General features: G+C 42.1%; 1 protein-coding gene across 2 annotated transcripts in view; it reads right to left on the minus strand.

Annotated features, from left to right (window-relative positions):
• Nucleotides 1-1,345: 1,345 nt before the first annotated feature.
• Nucleotides 1,346-18,060, minus strand: part of RAB3B (RAB3B, member RAS oncogene family) — a 51,611-nt gene continuing 34,896 nt past the window's right edge. For both annotated transcript variants that reach the window (XM_036388095.2, XM_036388096.2), the window contains 3 exons: nt 11,617-11,735; nt 6,370-6,494; nt 1,346-3,244 (listed from right to left, as the gene is read on the minus strand). In XM_036388095.2, coding sequence (XP_036243988.1) covers nt 3,057-3,244; nt 6,370-6,494; nt 11,617-11,735 — 432 coding nt within the window. In that variant the 3' untranslated portion in view covers nt 1,346-3,056. The remainder of the gene's footprint in view (nt 3,245-6,369; nt 6,495-11,616; nt 11,736-18,060) is intronic.

Here is an 18,060-nt window from a genome sequence, read left to right on the forward strand (position 1 = left end):
GCAGCCTCTCTGCACCGTTCCCGTCCCGCTCCGCTCCCCGCGGCGCCCGGCAACCGGCGGCCTTGGCTGCAGAGGAGGAGCTGAAGGCAAGAGGCGGAGCCTGAGGTACAGGGAAGATCGTTCAGCCCGGGTAACTCGGTCGGGGTAACTCGGCCTGGGCGCCCTCCTGACGCTCCAGCGCTTTCGTTCTCCACCAGATGGAAGCCAAGACCTTCTCCAATCCCAGGGTTTCTCCATGGCTTTTACCGAGCACAGCACGCTCTGTTATGTACAACCACAGAGAGCCGCTCGTGAGGAGCTGTCGCCTCTTCATTTTCACACCCTAGTGCCCCTCTTTTACCTTGTAACCAGGCTGCTTTATTAACACAAGTATCCTGCCAGACAAACACAAGGCTCTCTTCAAGCCCACATCACGAATTTCGAGTTTGCCTTCAGTGCAAGCAGGGTTATTTCCCGTGCCCTGACAAACCAGTGTCTCACATTCTGCCATTCCCCTTACAAGTTAATGCAAGTAACAATTACTCCTGACTCACTGCTGGTACTGAAACCAGCTGCAGGCCATTTAAGGCAAAAGGCTTTCCCTGTATTCCTTCACAGCAAACAGAAGATTATGAGATACATCTCTGAATTAATATACATATTGTTTATCAGTCACCTGTGATGGTTTGATTAGTTATTTGAAATAAATTCTGCAGGATTTCTGCAAAAAGTATTAGGCTTCTCCATGTATGCAATATCAGGCAAGGTAGAATTCCCAACTCTTTTCTTCAGATTGCCATGTAGCTACTTGCTCGTTTGTCCTGTGAAAAACAATTCTGCCCATCCTAGTTTGAAGGGCCTGGAATGCAACTGTATTCTTTAAAGAAGCCGATCTGACTTGACCAGAACAACACAATTATATATTGGGTAGGAAAGGGCAAGGTCTTTTTTGCTACAGGAAAAAGAGTAAGTGAAAGAAAATAATTGAAATTCCATTTCTGCTGAATCCATTGTCTTTTATCAGGGAGCTGCTGAGCTGACAAATCATTATTTGCACTGAAGTACTAAGTTTGTCTGCACAGCTCAAAATCTGGTGTGAATTTTTTTTAAATTTTATTGCTAGTTATAGAAGTTGCCCTAAAACCTGCTTCTTCTACAATTAGAACACAACACTATGTGTTTATTGGCCAAATAATCCTTCTCCTCACTGTTCTGAAGCTACATAGTGATTCCAGATTGCTGGGTTCGAAGACCATCACCTGTTAAAGAAAGATCAATGTAGTTTGATGGATTTTTAAAGCATTAAAAAGATTTCTCCACACACGTGGAGGATTCCTAACACAAGAAATGCAGCTGACACAAGCTCTCTGGCCACACCCAGTGAGTACATTTCTCTTTATTTTGCTGTTTCAGGAGTTTAGATACAACAAGCACAGTCCCAGCACTGCACAAATCACACTCTCAGCACGAGATCACACACACCCCCAACACGTCACAGTAGAGATTCCCAAAAGCGACAGAGGGATCAAGCCTTTAGCACAATGAGCTCAAACCACTCCAAAAAAGTTGCACTTTTGTCCAGAAATTTGTGCTTTTCTTCTTAGAGCTATTACACTTTGAGACACAGCAGAAGGAAATTACAAAAGCACTCAGTGGTGTCATGATCCAACACGTTACAGGGCAGTGGGCAGGCACTCCTCTCCTGTTCCTGGCATCAGGAAGTCTCCTCAGTCAGAGGAGATCACAGACCAAAGGTAAAAACTTTCCAGAATTTTCCCTCTTAAGACAACCAACTTCTCTCCATATCCACTCAGTTTAAAAATGTTGCCTCCCTTCAAAGCCACAAAAAAGTTGACAGAATAACAGGATGTCTTTGCCACGTTTCATTTGCAGTTGTGTTTTATTAGTCACTCTTACTTTTCTTAAATTATACTTTGTGCTTGAATCTGAACCCAGAAAATCTAGCCCCCCACACACCCATCTAGAACAAGATTAAAAAAATAAATCAACAACAAAATGCAGAAAGATAATCTAATAATATTGGCACAAATACCTGCCAACACTCACATTTTGGTTTGTGATATTTTTATCTCTCTGAGACAGTGCTGTTCCATATCTTCTATGTTTTTGCCTCCAACCAAGCGTTCAGCAGCCAACTCCCCTTTTCCTTCATCCTGCAAGCAGCTGATGAGAGAAGATCCAGACTGGAGAGGTAAACTACAGGATACAGGGGAAAGGCTGCAGGACAGAGAGATTCTGGGGAGAGGAGACTGGGGACAGGAATGTGCTGAACACAGCAACACCCCCAGCACTCTGCAAGCTGTGCTGAGAAGTTTGGAGGCAAGGGCAGCCCCTGGAAGGGCTCTTACTCCTTCACTCAGCAGCAGCCAAAGCACAGGGAAGGCAGTACAGGGATGGCTGCAAGGCCTCCTCCTCCTCCTCCTCCCCAGCCTGGCAGCTCTGATTCCTGCCTGTGTTCTTCATCTGTTTAGAGGCTTGACACAAAATCCAGCCCCTTCCTCTTCACTCTGGGAGACCTCACACTGTCAGACAGAAATGCTCTGCTTTCTGCTCCATCCTGCAGAAAAACTGAGGTCCATGTCTGGAGGACAGCAACAATTCTCAAAATATCTGGAGATTTATTTGTTGTTTGTTTATGTTTTAAAATAGCATATTCTTGCTTTATAAGAGATTTCCCCCTTTCTGCTCTTAGACCTGATTCCCTCTAATTGGTTTTTGTGCTTTCTGCTGTTCTTGACAAAAACACTCTTTCTGCAATAGAGGAATTTAGAATTTAAAAATGCAACATTCTCTGTAGAAATAACATTTGCATCACTACACAATTATTATTCTTCAGTGTAACTCACATTCACACAAGGTGCACTTACAATATTTTTTCAGATTATTAAATTATTGAATGAGGAAATATATAATATCAACACTCCAGCACATTAAACAAACATACCAGTTTCCTACAACAGACACTTCTGCCTCTGGACTACATGATAATGCACCACCACAAATGAAAAGATAAAATTTAATCAGGGGACGAGGACATTTCTCAGTGTGAAAGGTCACTAGCACGAGCAGTTCTGCTGTGAAGGGGAGGGGTTGTCTGTGAGCCTCATGCTCCTTCCAGAAGTGCCCCTGGAATTGTCTGATTCTATGCTCTCTGACATCTTCTCACAGATTATATCCACCAGACGCTCAAACACCTGCCTCACGTTGATGTTTTCTTTGGCACTTGCCTCAAAATAGTCAAAACCTGGGAAAAAAGGGAACAAAATTATCAATAGAGACAGATGGTCATGATGGGTTTTAAAATATCGGGTTTTTTTCAGGATTTACCTGAAGAAAATAAGACATCAGATAATCCTGAAAGTCAGTTGATTCCCACAATCTCAGAACTGTGAGCAGAAATGCTTTTAAAAGTTATCAAGCTTCTTTAAGAGTGAAAAAAGGATACATGGGTCCTTCCCATTACCCTGGTCAGCACATCTGCAGGTAGGGGTAAACTCTGGGTAAGGGAGTCAGTTCTGCCCCTTTCATCAGTGCTGGTCCCCTGGGCTGCAGCTGGTGACCAGCAAGGTGTGGGGACAGCAGCAAGGTGTGGGGAACCTCCCTGGGCTCCTCAGCCCTGCCAAGGGCCAGGCTCCCCCAAGCCCTTCTGCCCTCTGGCAAGAGCAGAGGTCAGAGAGAGAGAGAAAATGGGGGGTTGCTTTCCTTCTGCTCACCAATTGCTGTCAAAATGCTCCTTGACCCTTTAAACACTGAGCTTTTCTGATTAAAACAAACCAGAGCAGCAAGGCTGGAGTCACAGCAAGGAGGGGATGGCACCAGCTCCTCCTGCTGCCACCAGGGGCTGGGGGAGAAGCAGCCTGTGACAGACAGCCCAGGCCCTGCCTCAGCAGCAGGAATGCCCTGAACTGGGAAGCTTTTCCTTATCTCCCTCACCCCAGGGGCCTCGAGGGCCAACCAAGCTGTTGCTTCTCTCCTGTCAGGTTATTAAATTGCCAGCAGCAAGAGCTGAGGCCCCACGGAGAGTTTATTTTGCAATAAGCTCCATTCTGTCGTGCTTCATTCTGGGGATACTCAGCATTGCATCATTTCCCTTTGATTCTGCCACAAAGAAAGAGAAAATTGGTCTTAACTGATTAGTGTGCCACTGCTGGCAGGCTTAGTCACCTCCATGTGGGGGATAAGTAGGTGTCCACCCCATTTGGAGCCTTTTTAAGATTCATGGGACAAGGGGTGAAGTGATGGTGATGTTTGCCCTGTTAGCAAACAGGGGGAGCTGCCCTGCATCAGATGAGGGCTCTGTCTGCTCCACTTGCTGTTTTGATGATGAATAAAAATGTATATAAAAAGCACAGGAAATCGGAGAACTGCACTTAGGTATCTGTTAGTCCAACATTGGCTTAGGTTCTGCTAAACCAATCTGTTTTGGTTCAGTTCACATTCAGGCTAACAACAATTTCTTAATCTGATTAGGGAATTATTTCAATGATGTTAATGTCACTATGCAAATTTAGATAAATATGCTGAGGGATAACCTTTATGTGAATCATTATGATGAATATTAGCACTTTAAGCAGTCAATTGCCAATTAGATTCCTCCCACGTAACTCACAAAATAATTTCATATAATGCTGTACACATTAGCACGGTTACTATAAGGAAAAACTGATCTGAGCAAATCAGATCTATGTTCCAGCTCTTTTAAAAAGAGTCTTTTGGAAGTTGGGAGGTTACAGAAGAGCAGAGCTGGGACAGCACTTCCCAAAGGCTGTTGGGCTGCTCTGCACTGGGCTGGTTCCTCCAGGGTGAGCTGGACAAGCACCAGGTCAGGGCAGCACTGGGGATTCTTCTGCAAAACAGTTTCCTATTGATGGAATCAGTTGCTATGGTAACCCTGTGTGTGTGTGTGTTTTGAAGTGTCCCACACGTAAAGGATTCAGATTCTAGATGCCAAGTTTGTATTGATACAAGGAGATGAATTTTGGGAGGAGAAAAAAACATTGCAAGTCCAAATTGGGTTGGGAGTTCAAATAAAACTCTCCATTTGCTGCTACATTGGTCTGGACAAAATTTCAATTACTAGCAGTGTAATTATTGCTGTGAGATGGGTGGACACACATGCATCCACAACCTTCCTGAGAGTCTGCCAGCCAGGAACCAAGTTTATTCACATTCATATTTTCAAAAACAAATTAAATTCTGATGGGTAAAAAAGAGCCCATAACTGATTTTGCAAACTAACCGTATCTTTGCTTTGCCAATCCTACATGTAAATATTTACTCTTACAATAATAACAACAATGGTCTAATTTGATATTTGCTTGTTATTTGTTTAGGATGGCAGTGCCTCAAGGCTCCAGCCATGAATGGGACCCCTTTGTATGTGCCATATGTAGAATTTACATTTTCAAGGCCACACTTTAAGCTACACCAATGTATGCAGTGTGTCCTGGAACTCCAGCACCCCCAGTTTAACAGTTTATTATGCACCCTCCGATTACTGCTTAAAAACTGAAGACAACACAGGATTTTATAAATTGAGGATGATGATTATTCTTTTGGGTCTTTTGGTAAGATTCTCTACTCTTACAAGCTAAACATTTATGCCCACTGTAAGGGTCTCCACTGTTACCTGAATGAAATTTTATCAGGATTTACTTGTTACTTTGAATTCTTTAACAGAAAACAACAGTATAGGTAAATTTTAACACAGAGCCCTGATTTCATACTAAAAATATCTTATAGGCTATAATAGATAATGAAAAGTGATAAATAACTTATAAACTAGTATGAGTTTACTTGGCTCTTCATTATAAAATTTTCATTGCAATCCCAGCTTCCTCTCAATGGAACTGTTTTGCTTTTTCTATTCCACATCAATAACATAATGTCATTTTCTTACCTGGATAGAGAAGCCTAGTACATTTTTAAAATATGTTTTACTCAATTCTTCAGTTCTGATGTATAAACTTCTTTCTTTTTCATTGTTTAGTTAAAAAAATGCTTCAACAAAAATCAATGTTTGCCTTGATTTATAATGAGCACATGGTACTTAGAGACCTGGAGACAGAATTATGTTTATGAAAACTTTTTCTCGTTTCATTCTGCTAAGCTAATAAAAGCTCTTTTATTCATATAAACTTTATCTTCCTTGCACCTCTAGACACCACCTTTATAAACACAGCAACACTACAAGTATTCTACCAGGTATTCTTGGCCTACTGAGCCAAAAACAAGTGAAATATGAACCTAGAATATATTACACTTCTTAGTTGTGGGACCATTATTGAAGTGCTACTGCTGTACAAACTGAAAGGAGCAGAGTATAAAGAAGCAGAGGAAGAAAGGTGGAAAGAAAAGCTTTGCATGTACCCAGCTGATCTGCCAGATGTTTCCCCTTCTCCACAGGAACAATCCTGTCATCCTCCATGTCACATTTGTTTCCAACCAGGATCACTTGTGCATTGTCCCAGGAGTAAGTCTTGATTTGTGTGGCCCTACAAGAGGTCAAGAGAGACTGTTACAATCCATCTGCTGTGCCAAAATACAATCCTATATTAAATATGAAAACAAGTACCACTAATGACACCATCAACATCCCCAGGCTGTGTTGATTCAAGGGCAAACGAGCCCTTACTTCTGTGTAAGGCTTACACACAAAGCAAGGATGCAGCCTGTGTAATTCACAGCACTGCTCTGTTTTAGCACTCCTTAACTTTGTGTGACAATAAAGGCTCTTGTTAAGACTTTGCAAGGGTTTTAAAGATCACAAGATCCAGATAAAAAACTGAATCAAGTGATTTTTGAAGATTAGGGACAAAAAAGGCATTTTGTAAAGCTTCTTCTCCTTTGGGTCTCATCTGTCAGATGAGAACAACAATCAATTACAGCTCTTAAGGATATTGTCCCATAAAGAAAGGCATGCACCAGATGCACACTTCATGCTGGATTTACAACTCCATATATATAAGACAGGACAACAATAATTCTCTCATTTTCTGCAGCACATTTTGCTGTAGATTTTTAGAAACACCATAAGAACAGCTGGAAGTATCAAGGTGTCTTTGCTCAAACAGGAAAACTTCATGGAGACTGAAAATTACATAGAAACAACTGCAAAGGAGAAAGAGAAATTTACCAAATTGGGAAGACACAAGATCAAAGCAAGGCTCTGTGAACTAACAGAACCCAGCAGGACTAAAGGACACCTCAGGCTAGGTGGGAAGAGCACTTCAATGAGAGACCAACACTAACTTCAGTGGCACAGGGGGGCAGTGCAGGGGAGCTTGGCCAGGAGCACTCGGGTGACCTTGGAGCCTCTAAAGCTTCCTGTGGTTCATGTGCTGAAACTGGAGTGCAGCTCACAGTGGATCCCAGGATCACTGACCTTACATTTGGCCTTTTTGGAGTTTTTCCATGACAAAAGAGAATATTCTTTTTGTGCATCCTGAGGGGCCAGTCCTCTCCCACCATCTTTGGTGTCCCAGAGGTGTTCCAGAGCCAACAGCAGAACATTATTACCTCAGTAGCATTCACTTTCATCCAACTTTTCAGACCCACACAACCTATTTTATCTTCACCAAGTCAGCTCTGTCTTTGAAGGCTCCCTCCTCCCCAAGGCTATGCCAGAAGCCATACATTCCTCTCCTCCATCCTCTTCCACTCCCTAACTCACCTTCCCACTCTTTGCCCCACCAGCACTCCAGGCAGGACACTGCAGTTTCAGGCAAATCTGCCATTTCCCAGGAGAGCCTGGAGTCCACTCAAATTTTACTTCTGTGTAAGTTTCCTTGAACTCCCTTAACAATAAAGCACTTGATTCCTTCTCTTCTGAATGAGCAGCAGCCTCCAGCTCTGATCTACTAATTACAATTTTTAATTAGTCTGAGTTGCTTACTTGCTTTTTTCCGTGGAAAGCAGCCAGCTATGTTACTCCACAGATACCTGGGAAAAAGGGGGCATTTCATTGTGCAACTTGCCTTGAAGAGGCTGCCTTGGAGTGCCCTGGAGAGCAGGAACCTCACCCAAGCCCAGCCCCACAGTGCAACATGCAAAAATAAACAAAGACTGTGTGCAATGAAGCTTCTTACTCTCCCTAGTGTCTTCCTGGAGAGGATCTCACTCCAATCCCAATTTTAGCTCCTCCAGTCTCACCCTTTTGAGTGTCTCCATGTAGACAAGTCCTGTGAGAGCTAATATGGATCTGTGATGAGTTTTTGTGGTACTCTGGGGTTTCTCAAGGCTCATCAGAGAAGGGGGCGACTGCAGAAATCAGCCAGAAACCCAGGGAGATGAAATCTCCCCTCCATAAGCAATAGAGAGAAATAAAGTCTCCCCAAGTTCAACTTCAAACAACTACAAGCAGGCTTCTCTTCTGACTCACAGTTCAGCCTCTGGATTCATTTCAGCCCCTGGCATCCTGTGGGGACACCCTGCCAAATCTTAACTATTTACACAGAATTACTTAGAAAATGAAAAAGAAGCAAACAGCATGAAGGATCTCCCAGAGAACTGCATTCTTCTCCTAGCTTTGTACAAACTAGTGGAAAACCTCTTACAGAACACCAATTTATTCTTCTAAGGAATAAAAAACAACCAAAAAAGTTATGAAGAACAAATAAAGGAACCCTGATGTCCATACAAAATGAAAGGCAGAAAATTTCCAGATGCTTTTGGAAAGATAAAGGAGTAATAACAAGGCTTGTGTGATGGAGCTGTTTCAACAACCATCAGGGCAGCCTAATATACACAGTGGGAGAAACACATTTCTGTGACATAATAAAATGCTGTGCCTTGTTTGTGCTGAATTCCCCAAATTAACAATAAAGCACAAACATTGTGTTTCATTCTTAGAAGAAAAATAATCTCAGGTTCACAGTTACATGGAGGTATCAACAACTCAGTTTGGGTTAAAGATAAATAATGCTGATTTGTGAATCCAGATGTCCCTTGTATCTAAGTTAAATTTTACCAATTTTTATTTCCCTTCTATGAAATTGTCTAGATTGTCCAAAGCACAGCTTCCATAATATTTTGTATTTACTTTACAGTTTCAAGTACTGAGTATATTTTAGTTCCACTGCAGTTTCAAACAAGGTATAAACAAGTGATTTATCCACACACAAAACTATCAACCCAACATCAAATAATAGCTACCAAAGGAGTCTACTAAAAAAATTCTAGAAACTGAGCTGACAGCTATGAAAGCTCATTTAACCCTTTCACCCACCCTACAGGAAAGACATATTCAAAGGAAATAATTACTTCTTTTCAAATATCAATTATAACCAATCTTTGTGTTTGCTTACTTATATTTTTCTTGTAAAATAACCTGAACTCTTGCCACACTGCAGTAAGGCTTAATATTTTAAGGTTTCTCATACAATGTGTTGTACATTTTCCAGTGAACAAGAGAAAGAGTCATGTCCCAGCTATTCCCAAATGCATTTAAATAGTGTCTCTTTCTCAGTGGTTTTAAGATCATTATCATTAATTGGGGTGATTCATGTGAATGAAATGAAGATTCTGCTTTGCATTCATATTCTACTTGGAGAGTTTGTCTAAATACTGATATACAGCCATGATGCTCTCACTCAGGAGAGAAAGTGCCTTTACTTGGTTTAGGAGAGGTGTGAGTGACACAAAGCAAACCAGGATCCTCTTCAGGACATCCCCCCATGGAAAGAGTGAGGGTAGTAAAAGGTCTCCCAGGGAAGAAATCATTTGGCAGACTGGGAGGAATATTCTCATTTCCCTTGTGGATAGGAGAGGCCCAATCAGGCAGCTGCTAAAACAGTCATGTGCCAATGATCCAGAGATGGAGATAAAGGAGCTCAAGTAGTAGACACCTTAATTTTCTATGCAGAGTACAGCTCCTGACTGAAGATCTTATCCAGTGGAATAAGTTCTTTTAATCATAACTGTATCATGCAGAATGGTGGGGGAAAAAAATCCTACTTGCTATGCTTGAAAATGGCCAGTAGAGCAGCACCAGCACCAGCCAAAAGCCTTTTTCTCCATTTCTTGTGCCTCTGGAAGTTTTGGAAGCAATTTTGCAGACTGGAGGAGAACCATCTCCTGGCTGCAATAGCCACTAGAGGACTCTGCTGGCCCAGAGATGCTGTCTTGGCTGCAGTCTTCATCTCTCCACTGGACAAGCTTCAGGAAGGAAGGAAATGGTGCTTTTTATCCATCCCACTACCTCATTTGGGATCAGAACCTTAAAGCTGGTTGGAAAGATTCCTGACACACAGAGGAAAAACACCCTGATGGTTCACCTCTGTCCTTTGGCTGACAAAGCGCTCTCAGCAAAGATTTTCCTGCAGCTCCTGTGGCACAGGAAGACATGAAGTCAAAAAGACAGAGCTGACCTTTCCCAATTCTTATTCTCACACCAGTGCCTTTGGAACAGACCTTAGACTACTTCCAATATAAAGCTTCAGGTTAAACTCCACCTGTGCAAACTTTAAAATAGTAGCAGCTCAAGAAATGGAGATTTGGTAAATTTTGGCTAACTTAAGACTGGTAAGTAAAACTTACTAGAGCAGAACCAACAGACAGACAGGTAGATGAACTGTGTGGTCATAGGGATCTTGTTTCATCAGAGAAACAAGCTGGAAATATTTATTGTTTAGTGAAAGATATTGCCCCAGCTCACATGCCTGCACTCCTATGGAAAACATCCCTGTGCAGACACTTGCAGAAAAAGCCTCATCTGAGCAAAACTTGATGGATGAAACTGGTTTTGGCAAAACCTTTGGGTTTGTATTTCTAACAAAAAAATAATGTATTCCTCAACCACGAGCTGCTGAAGGACTGCTCAGGATGGGGCTGCAGATCATTGGGTGTTGTGGTACTGGGGAGGCGGGGTGAAAGTGGAGACTGCATCTTGCATGTGACCTTCATGAGAGAACAAAAACTGAGCAGCTTTAGAGGACAGACAAATCACTTGAAACAGCAAACCAGCTTTTGAGTTACAGCCTGGCTTAGGGGATCCAGAATAGGTGTTCAGAAAGCCAGGCTGAGCCAGATGCTAGCAGCCAGTGCCACAGCCAGGATGTCACATGCTCCAGAGGGTCACTGAGATCACTGCAAATCAATCTGCCTCAGGAGATCACATTAACCACTGCACTGCCCTTCTCTGCACTGTGACCACTCCTATCTGCAGTAATGAGCACCAGGAAACCAGCAGAAATGACTGCAAGACATTTCAGTGGAGTCACAGGGCACTACTGAGGAGAAACACAGCCTTTCCCCAACTCCTGAGATGTGAATTGAACAACCACAGGTAATCTCTATTTTTAGCAGCATAGCCAGAAATCTTATAAACCCAAAAAAAAAGCATTAAAGGATTAATTTCTTCACAATAAATTGAAACTTTTAAAAGTAACAAATACTATAGTATGCTACAATATTTGAATTACAACTTTTTCATTAAAATGAAACTGTAGAACATTTTCTAAGGAATGTTTATAAATCAAATTATTGAGGTGAAGAGGAAAGAACATGGAGGTGATAGAGGGTGGGATGTCTCATGTTCTCAACAAACAATTGTGGAGAGAGAAGTGGCCAAAACCCAAACAAACCCAACATTACCAACAGTATTTCAGTTTTTCCTACCAGTCCTGCACAGCATTGAAGGAGTCCTCACTGGTGATATCATACATGAGGACAAAGCCCATGGCCCCTCGGTAGTAGGCTGTGGTGATGGTCCTGTACCTTTCTTGTCCAGCTGTATCCTGCAAGAAAGAAAAGAACATTTAGGCTTTAAGACTTCAGTTCTCAGAAGCAAAAACTGTAATTAGGTCCTATATCTAAAATAAGACAACCACTCTTTCTTATTATACATTTGAAAATTCTCAGTTTCTCCCAGCTGAAATGAACTCTACTTACATTTTAGCATTAATTAGTCTTTTGCATCAACCATGATTTGTTAAATGCATTTTGACACATGTACTATTAAAAAAATACCAAAGATGTCAACCCTTTAATTGCTCTTCTCTGCCTCAGCTGCAATGCAATAATAAAATGTTAGCAGAGTTCACTGAAAACTGACACTTCAAAGCAGAGGCAAAATAACCAGTCCAGGACTGTTCCAGGCAGAAAACATTCACATGTTGCAATTCAGTGTCACGGTCAGGGAAATGTCCTTGAGGTAGATGCTGGGGGTGACTCCCTTTCTTGCCTCAGGTTAGACACAAAAATTAAAGATTTTATGCAATCAACATTACTATAGAAAGTGAAATTAATGTGGAATATCCTAATCACAGAGTCTGAGGTGCACATACTAATATGAGATCTATTAATCCTGTTCTGTTGGTTCATCTTAATTCTGTTTACCCACAGAGTTCCTGCAGAGTTCCTCCACCTGCAGTTGTCATTTCTGTGTTCAGCTGGGCAGCACAAAGGTGAACTCTGGCATATGCAACAGAAGAATTTTGAAAGACTTGTGACAACTAGAAAACATGTCAACTACCATCTGTTGGATGCCAGGAGCGCTTTTCCTTTACATTTTGCAAGCTTATTTTTAAACTGAGGAATATTTCTACACCAGAACTGCAGTCCTACAGCCCAATCCATTCCCTCCAGACCTGCCTTCTGAACCGAGGAGAGAAGTCATGTGCTGATTGTCTCTCTCACTCTGAAGGTGTCTATCTTTTGAACACATTTCATCCTTCTTTGGGCAAATGGCAGCTCTGTGAAACATCTGCAGGGAGCCAAAAGGCTTTGCCTTCAAATTGTGTGCTCAGTATGAGGTGTCAGCTTATAGTTACTGTGATGGGTTAGTTCTAAAATGAACCATCCTTCAGTCCCCCAAAACCCACACTGAAGAAAGCATTGCTGCCACTGGTTTAAAATGGGATTAAAGTTCTAAAGAAAAAGACCCAAAAGGACTTAACAACCATGTAACTAGTTGGAAGAGTAAAATAAATCCACATAGAGCACTCTTGCAGGAGTAGAGATCAGACACAGCACCTCACCACAGCCTCAGGAGACAGTGGGGAGGAAACTCAGCTTTAAAATCATCCTGCCCATCATCATAGCCATCCATGCAGCTTTGTTTTTGCTGCATGCAAGAGACAGCGTTGGCCCTTGCAGAACACACAGCAGCCAGTCTGGGCCGCCTGTTGTTCTGCACCAGAACATCACAGAGCCTCTCTGCAGGACAGCACTTGTAAATAAGCTCCCTACAGCTTGCTTAAAAGGCTCTGCTATTGCACCACTGTGAGACCATCCACAGCTGTAACACACTGTGAATTTCCCAGTGGAGAGGCTGTGCAGCAGGAATCTTGCTCTTTCTCCACCAGATGTCTGGGAAAAGATGTGATTTTTTCCCTTAAACTTGTGCATTTATTTCAAGACAGGGTAGTGCATTGGCTGATCACGATGAACCATTGCACACTGGCTGAGGAACTGCTCTGTTCCCTCCTGGCAACAGGTCAGAGATGGGAATATCACAATGAGGTGGGCTCCACCCTGCAGCCTGAGTGACCATTTCTTTTCCTGCCAGCGATAAATCCATCACAGAGCACTCTCATATTCACTGACACCACATCCCCCCTCAGCTGCTGAACAGCTAAACCAGCCATGACAACTAGATCCTAACTATATTTCTTCAAGCAAGGAAGGTCTCAGCAGTAATAGTATTGTTCTTCTGTTCAGAGAGATGATCGTTTATTTTAGCCTGATTTCCTAAAGACATGAAGTTTATTAAAACATCAGTCTCCACATAGGCACACTTGATCAGATTTGCCTGAAGGAAAATGTGTTCAAATGTTTTCATATTTGTCACAAAAAGTAGTTGGTAAGGTAAAGAGAGACCTTAAGCATACCTTAGCTGTGAAAAAAGCTGAAGTGCAATGATTATCTTTTCCAAGGATTCATAACAGAGAGGCTTTCTTTGTGCCTCATTGGGAGAAGGCCCTAAATCAGTAACTTCAGAGATCCTGCAACCAACAAAACCAAACAAATCCATAGGAAGTCAGGTTTCTCCACATCTCATGCTCACAGAGTTATTGTTTGATACCTGCATTCACAGGTTCATCTGCCTTCTAAACCTCATCTCCTATTTTCTCCTCTGTGTTTAAGCAGTGCCCACTCTGGCTTAGGGCATGAGGCTGTGACTAGGCAGAAAGTGACTGCAAGACACATTGTCAAGTTACATGCAGAGTAATTTGGAAAGAAATGAAATTTGACAATGGCTCAGAGCAAGGACTCGGCTCTGGGGACATACATCCAGGCTATCCTGGGAAGCAGCCTCAAGGGACACGCAGGGTGACTCCCAAAATCTGTCCTGATACCACCTCAGTGCCTCAGCTCAGTGAGGAATTGGACTGAAAAAGCCAAATTGTGCTACTGCCTGAAAGCTCTGGACTTTAGCACATCTGATTTGATTTCAGAATTCTGTCTGTGATCCCCCTGTGAGTGGGGATGGCCCCAGTTTATACATTAGTGAGAGATGGGGCTGCAGGAGGCACAGAACCCCAAGGGATAACATGAGTTTGCTCAGTCATAACCTGTCCAATGTGGCAGTGCACTTAAACCATTAGAAAGGTAAGTTGCATATTCACTAGAATATACTTCTTGTGTGCCTGCCTTCTCACAGAGTGTGTGAGGGAAATGCATCCTGTATCTCATGGTATATAAAGATTGTTCATACCCTTTCCCTGCTAGCCATGTGCTACAATACAGAGATGTGATTCATCTCCTCCTGAGTCACTGATGGTTTCCTCACTCTGTTTTACTGTACAGGTACAGAGCATGTCATCTCCCCTCACAGCTTTATAGTGGCATTTCTCCAACTGCATCTGAATTGTTGTACGATCACCCTGAAATTACTTTTTTCCTTAGGTTACATTAGCTTCTTAGACAGCAATAAACTGGCTTAATTTTCTTGACTCACCCCATGAGAGCTCAAGTGCACAACCCCCTTCACACACAGAGATGCCTCAGCATAAATAAAATAAAACAAACTGCAAGATCTGAGCTCACTTTCTTCAGCAATTACAGCAGTTGTCCTTCTCTCAGTTTAAAACACCACGAGCCTCAGGTAATTAGTCATTTCAGGTTTTTAAGTTCAAGTTGTTTATCTAATGAAGGAAAAAACAACTGACAGAAATTGCTCCCCACCCCACCAAGTTGTTTCCAAGATTTCCAGGTAGACCACAAACTCATTAGGAGCCAAGTACATGAGGCACAGGCAGGGATCAGCAGAAAGGTGATGTAGCACTAATTAACAGTCTAGCCAAATGCCTGGGTGGAATAGCCTGAGCCCCCAGCATCCAGAAAGCTGCTAGGCTGTCCCTGAGGAGGAACCAGAGAGCTTGGCTGTGAGCAGGCACAGGAGGGTTTCTGGGAGATGTATTTACACCAGGGTGCTACCAGCTCTGCTCTTCTGCAGCTTACATGTGTGCCTGTGCTCTATGCAAACAATTAAAAACACCCACAGGACCATTAGTGGGTAGCTTGAAACAAAAATGTGAAGGTTTTGCATTAATGAGCAATCAAAATTCAGTATTTATCAGAGAAGAAAAAGACCTAAATGCATTTGCATTGTGTGCAGATGCCCTCTAGTCTCAAGATCCATCACGCAAACATTCACAATAGGAGTACAATCAGCTTTTCTTAAATTTACTTGGCTGTCTCAGCAGAAACTACTAGGCACTAACACAGAAAACATATTTCAGTTTTTAAATAATGACAGATGCTCTTTGCTGCAGGTCTGAAAACCCACAATCCCTGATTCCGAACCATCCTTCTTCTAGTCAAGATTTCCAGCCACAAATTCTTTGTTCCAAATAAAATGTCACAGAAACATCTAATCTGTACTGAATTTAATCCCTTTAGCACTATGACTTTTCTAGCAGTGTACGTGACAAATAGCCTCTAAGGAAATAAACATTTCCATTTTTTAAAGAATTATTGTGTGATTTCCATGGTTTTTTGTTTTTTTTTAAAGAAGAATGAGAGTTGATTCATGCAAGAATTCATGCAAGGATGAGAGTTGCTTATTGTCCAGCTACTGGCAACATCTCCAGTCTGCATGTACGTGGCATGATCCTTCCTTAGGCTGCTCAGAGTCAGAACAGAGGCTACGTCCTCCCAAATATCCAGCACCCACCACGATCTGGGCCTTCTTCAAACCTCCTGAAGGAAAGACTTCTTCCCTGCTGTTAAATGTCACATTGTAACATACTATGGCATTTTGCACTTTGTTTGGGGCTGGGTCAGCCTTGGAGACAGGATAATCCACTTTCCCCCTGTGGCTATAGGGGGCTGTTACACACAGGTACACATCTCCTTTGCAAAAGTAGACTTTGGAGTGGAAGCCACCAAGAACCAGATAAACAAAAGTCACCTGGGGAAAGGGGAAAAAAACCACCCACCCACCACATAGCACAAGAGAGAGGGACCTTGGGCAGACTAGACTTAATGTGTCATTAATAAGAGAATGTTAACATTAAGCTTAGCATTTCCTGCTGGCAGCTAGAAATAGGAACAAACAGGCAAGCAGGATGAGTCACTGGTTAAGACATGGAAAAGATGTGATGTCATGAAAAACCTGTGAAGATTCAATTGCTGCCAGGAGCAAAATAACACCTGGTTCCTTCAGAACTCAGCTCTCATCAAAATGCTCCAGTTCAACAGATCATATTAGGCTTTTTTTTTTCCTCTCTTGTTATTGAGTGCTCCCATTGCCCAAGAGCCACTGGAACCTACTCAGACCCATTCAGCTGCCTTGAGAGACATTTCATTTCAGCAATATGCAGGAAAACATTTCTGATGTGAATAAGACCCAACACAAAACCCCTGCCTTTTTTGATAAAATTCTCTACCCTTGCTAAGTGCTTTTCAAACATTTCCCCATTATGGCTATCTTCACTTCTACTCTATAGAAGCAGTAAAACCAGCAGGCTTGTATCATTTCAGTACTTATCAGTTGTAGGAATTTCCCTTTTCCTCTCCTATTTTATTTACCCTGTAGAGAAAGTTCTACCACCATGTTCTCTCTAACATTCCCACACTAACTGCTCACAGTGGAGAGGAGGAAATTTTTTGGAAAGAGACTTTTAGTGCATGCAGAGTCTTCAAGAGCTCACCAGTCATCAAGGCCTTGGTCATGCCCAACACAGAGGCTTTTGAAATTGTTCCCTGTGACTCTGTGGCTAAGTATCTCTTCAGGTGAGGCACTGCACTTACTTTTCAAAGTACTTTTGTAAAAAAAGCTTAGGGACAAGCAGGAAAAGCTACTGTAGATTGACCTAATCCACCATTTAAATATTTCTGGCAGTATGGAAGCCCCTGCTCATTCAACTTTTCTCAGCAACTCCACACCACATAAGACAAAAAGTGAATCACTGAAAATGCAACAGGGTGCATTTGCTCAGCAGAATGTAATTCCCACACTGGAATCAGGCCAAGATGCTGTGAGTGACACTACTGCTCATGACCTGCTAAGATGTTAAAAATGTTATTTCCATTTTCCCAGGTGCCTTGAGATTTTAGTGAAGATTAGCATCAGCTGCCCTTCCTGAGGGCGAGGAGGACTAGAACAGGACTGGCTTGCCTATGAACCTTATCTGCTCTTCTCATCATTTTGTAGGCTGAGTTCTTCTGTTAAAGTGCTTAAAAGACAGTGGCTGCAAAAGTGAAATCACATAACAAGATATACACAAAGACTAAGTTCATTGTGTACATTTCTTAAATCACATAGAGTTTAAAAGTCTTATTTTTCATTACTTAGAACTAACATGAAGATCAGTCTCATATTGTTGATTCTTTCTGATTCAGCTACCTTGATAGAAAAATAAAGAAATGGCAGTGATAAAAATCTGTAGCATCCACACCACCTGCCTACTTTGAATTCCATTTCTTTAGCTCCAAATAAACAGCAAACAAAGTTCAAGAGGCATATGATACATTTGAAAGCCCATCCACTGTGGACAAGTGATAAAACCATCACTGACATAAAAAAAAAACCACACCAAAAACATCTAAGAGGCTGAGATCCCAAAACAAGTGGATGCATTATTAAGGAATATACTGCCAGTTTTGCTAGATCTT

The sequence above is a fragment of the Molothrus ater genome, chromosome 9 (assembly GCF_012460135.2).
Source record: "Molothrus ater isolate BHLD 08-10-18 breed brown headed cowbird chromosome 9, BPBGC_Mater_1.1, whole genome shotgun sequence".
NCBI classification, from domain to species: Eukaryota; Metazoa; Chordata; class Aves; order Passeriformes; family Icteridae; genus Molothrus; species Molothrus ater.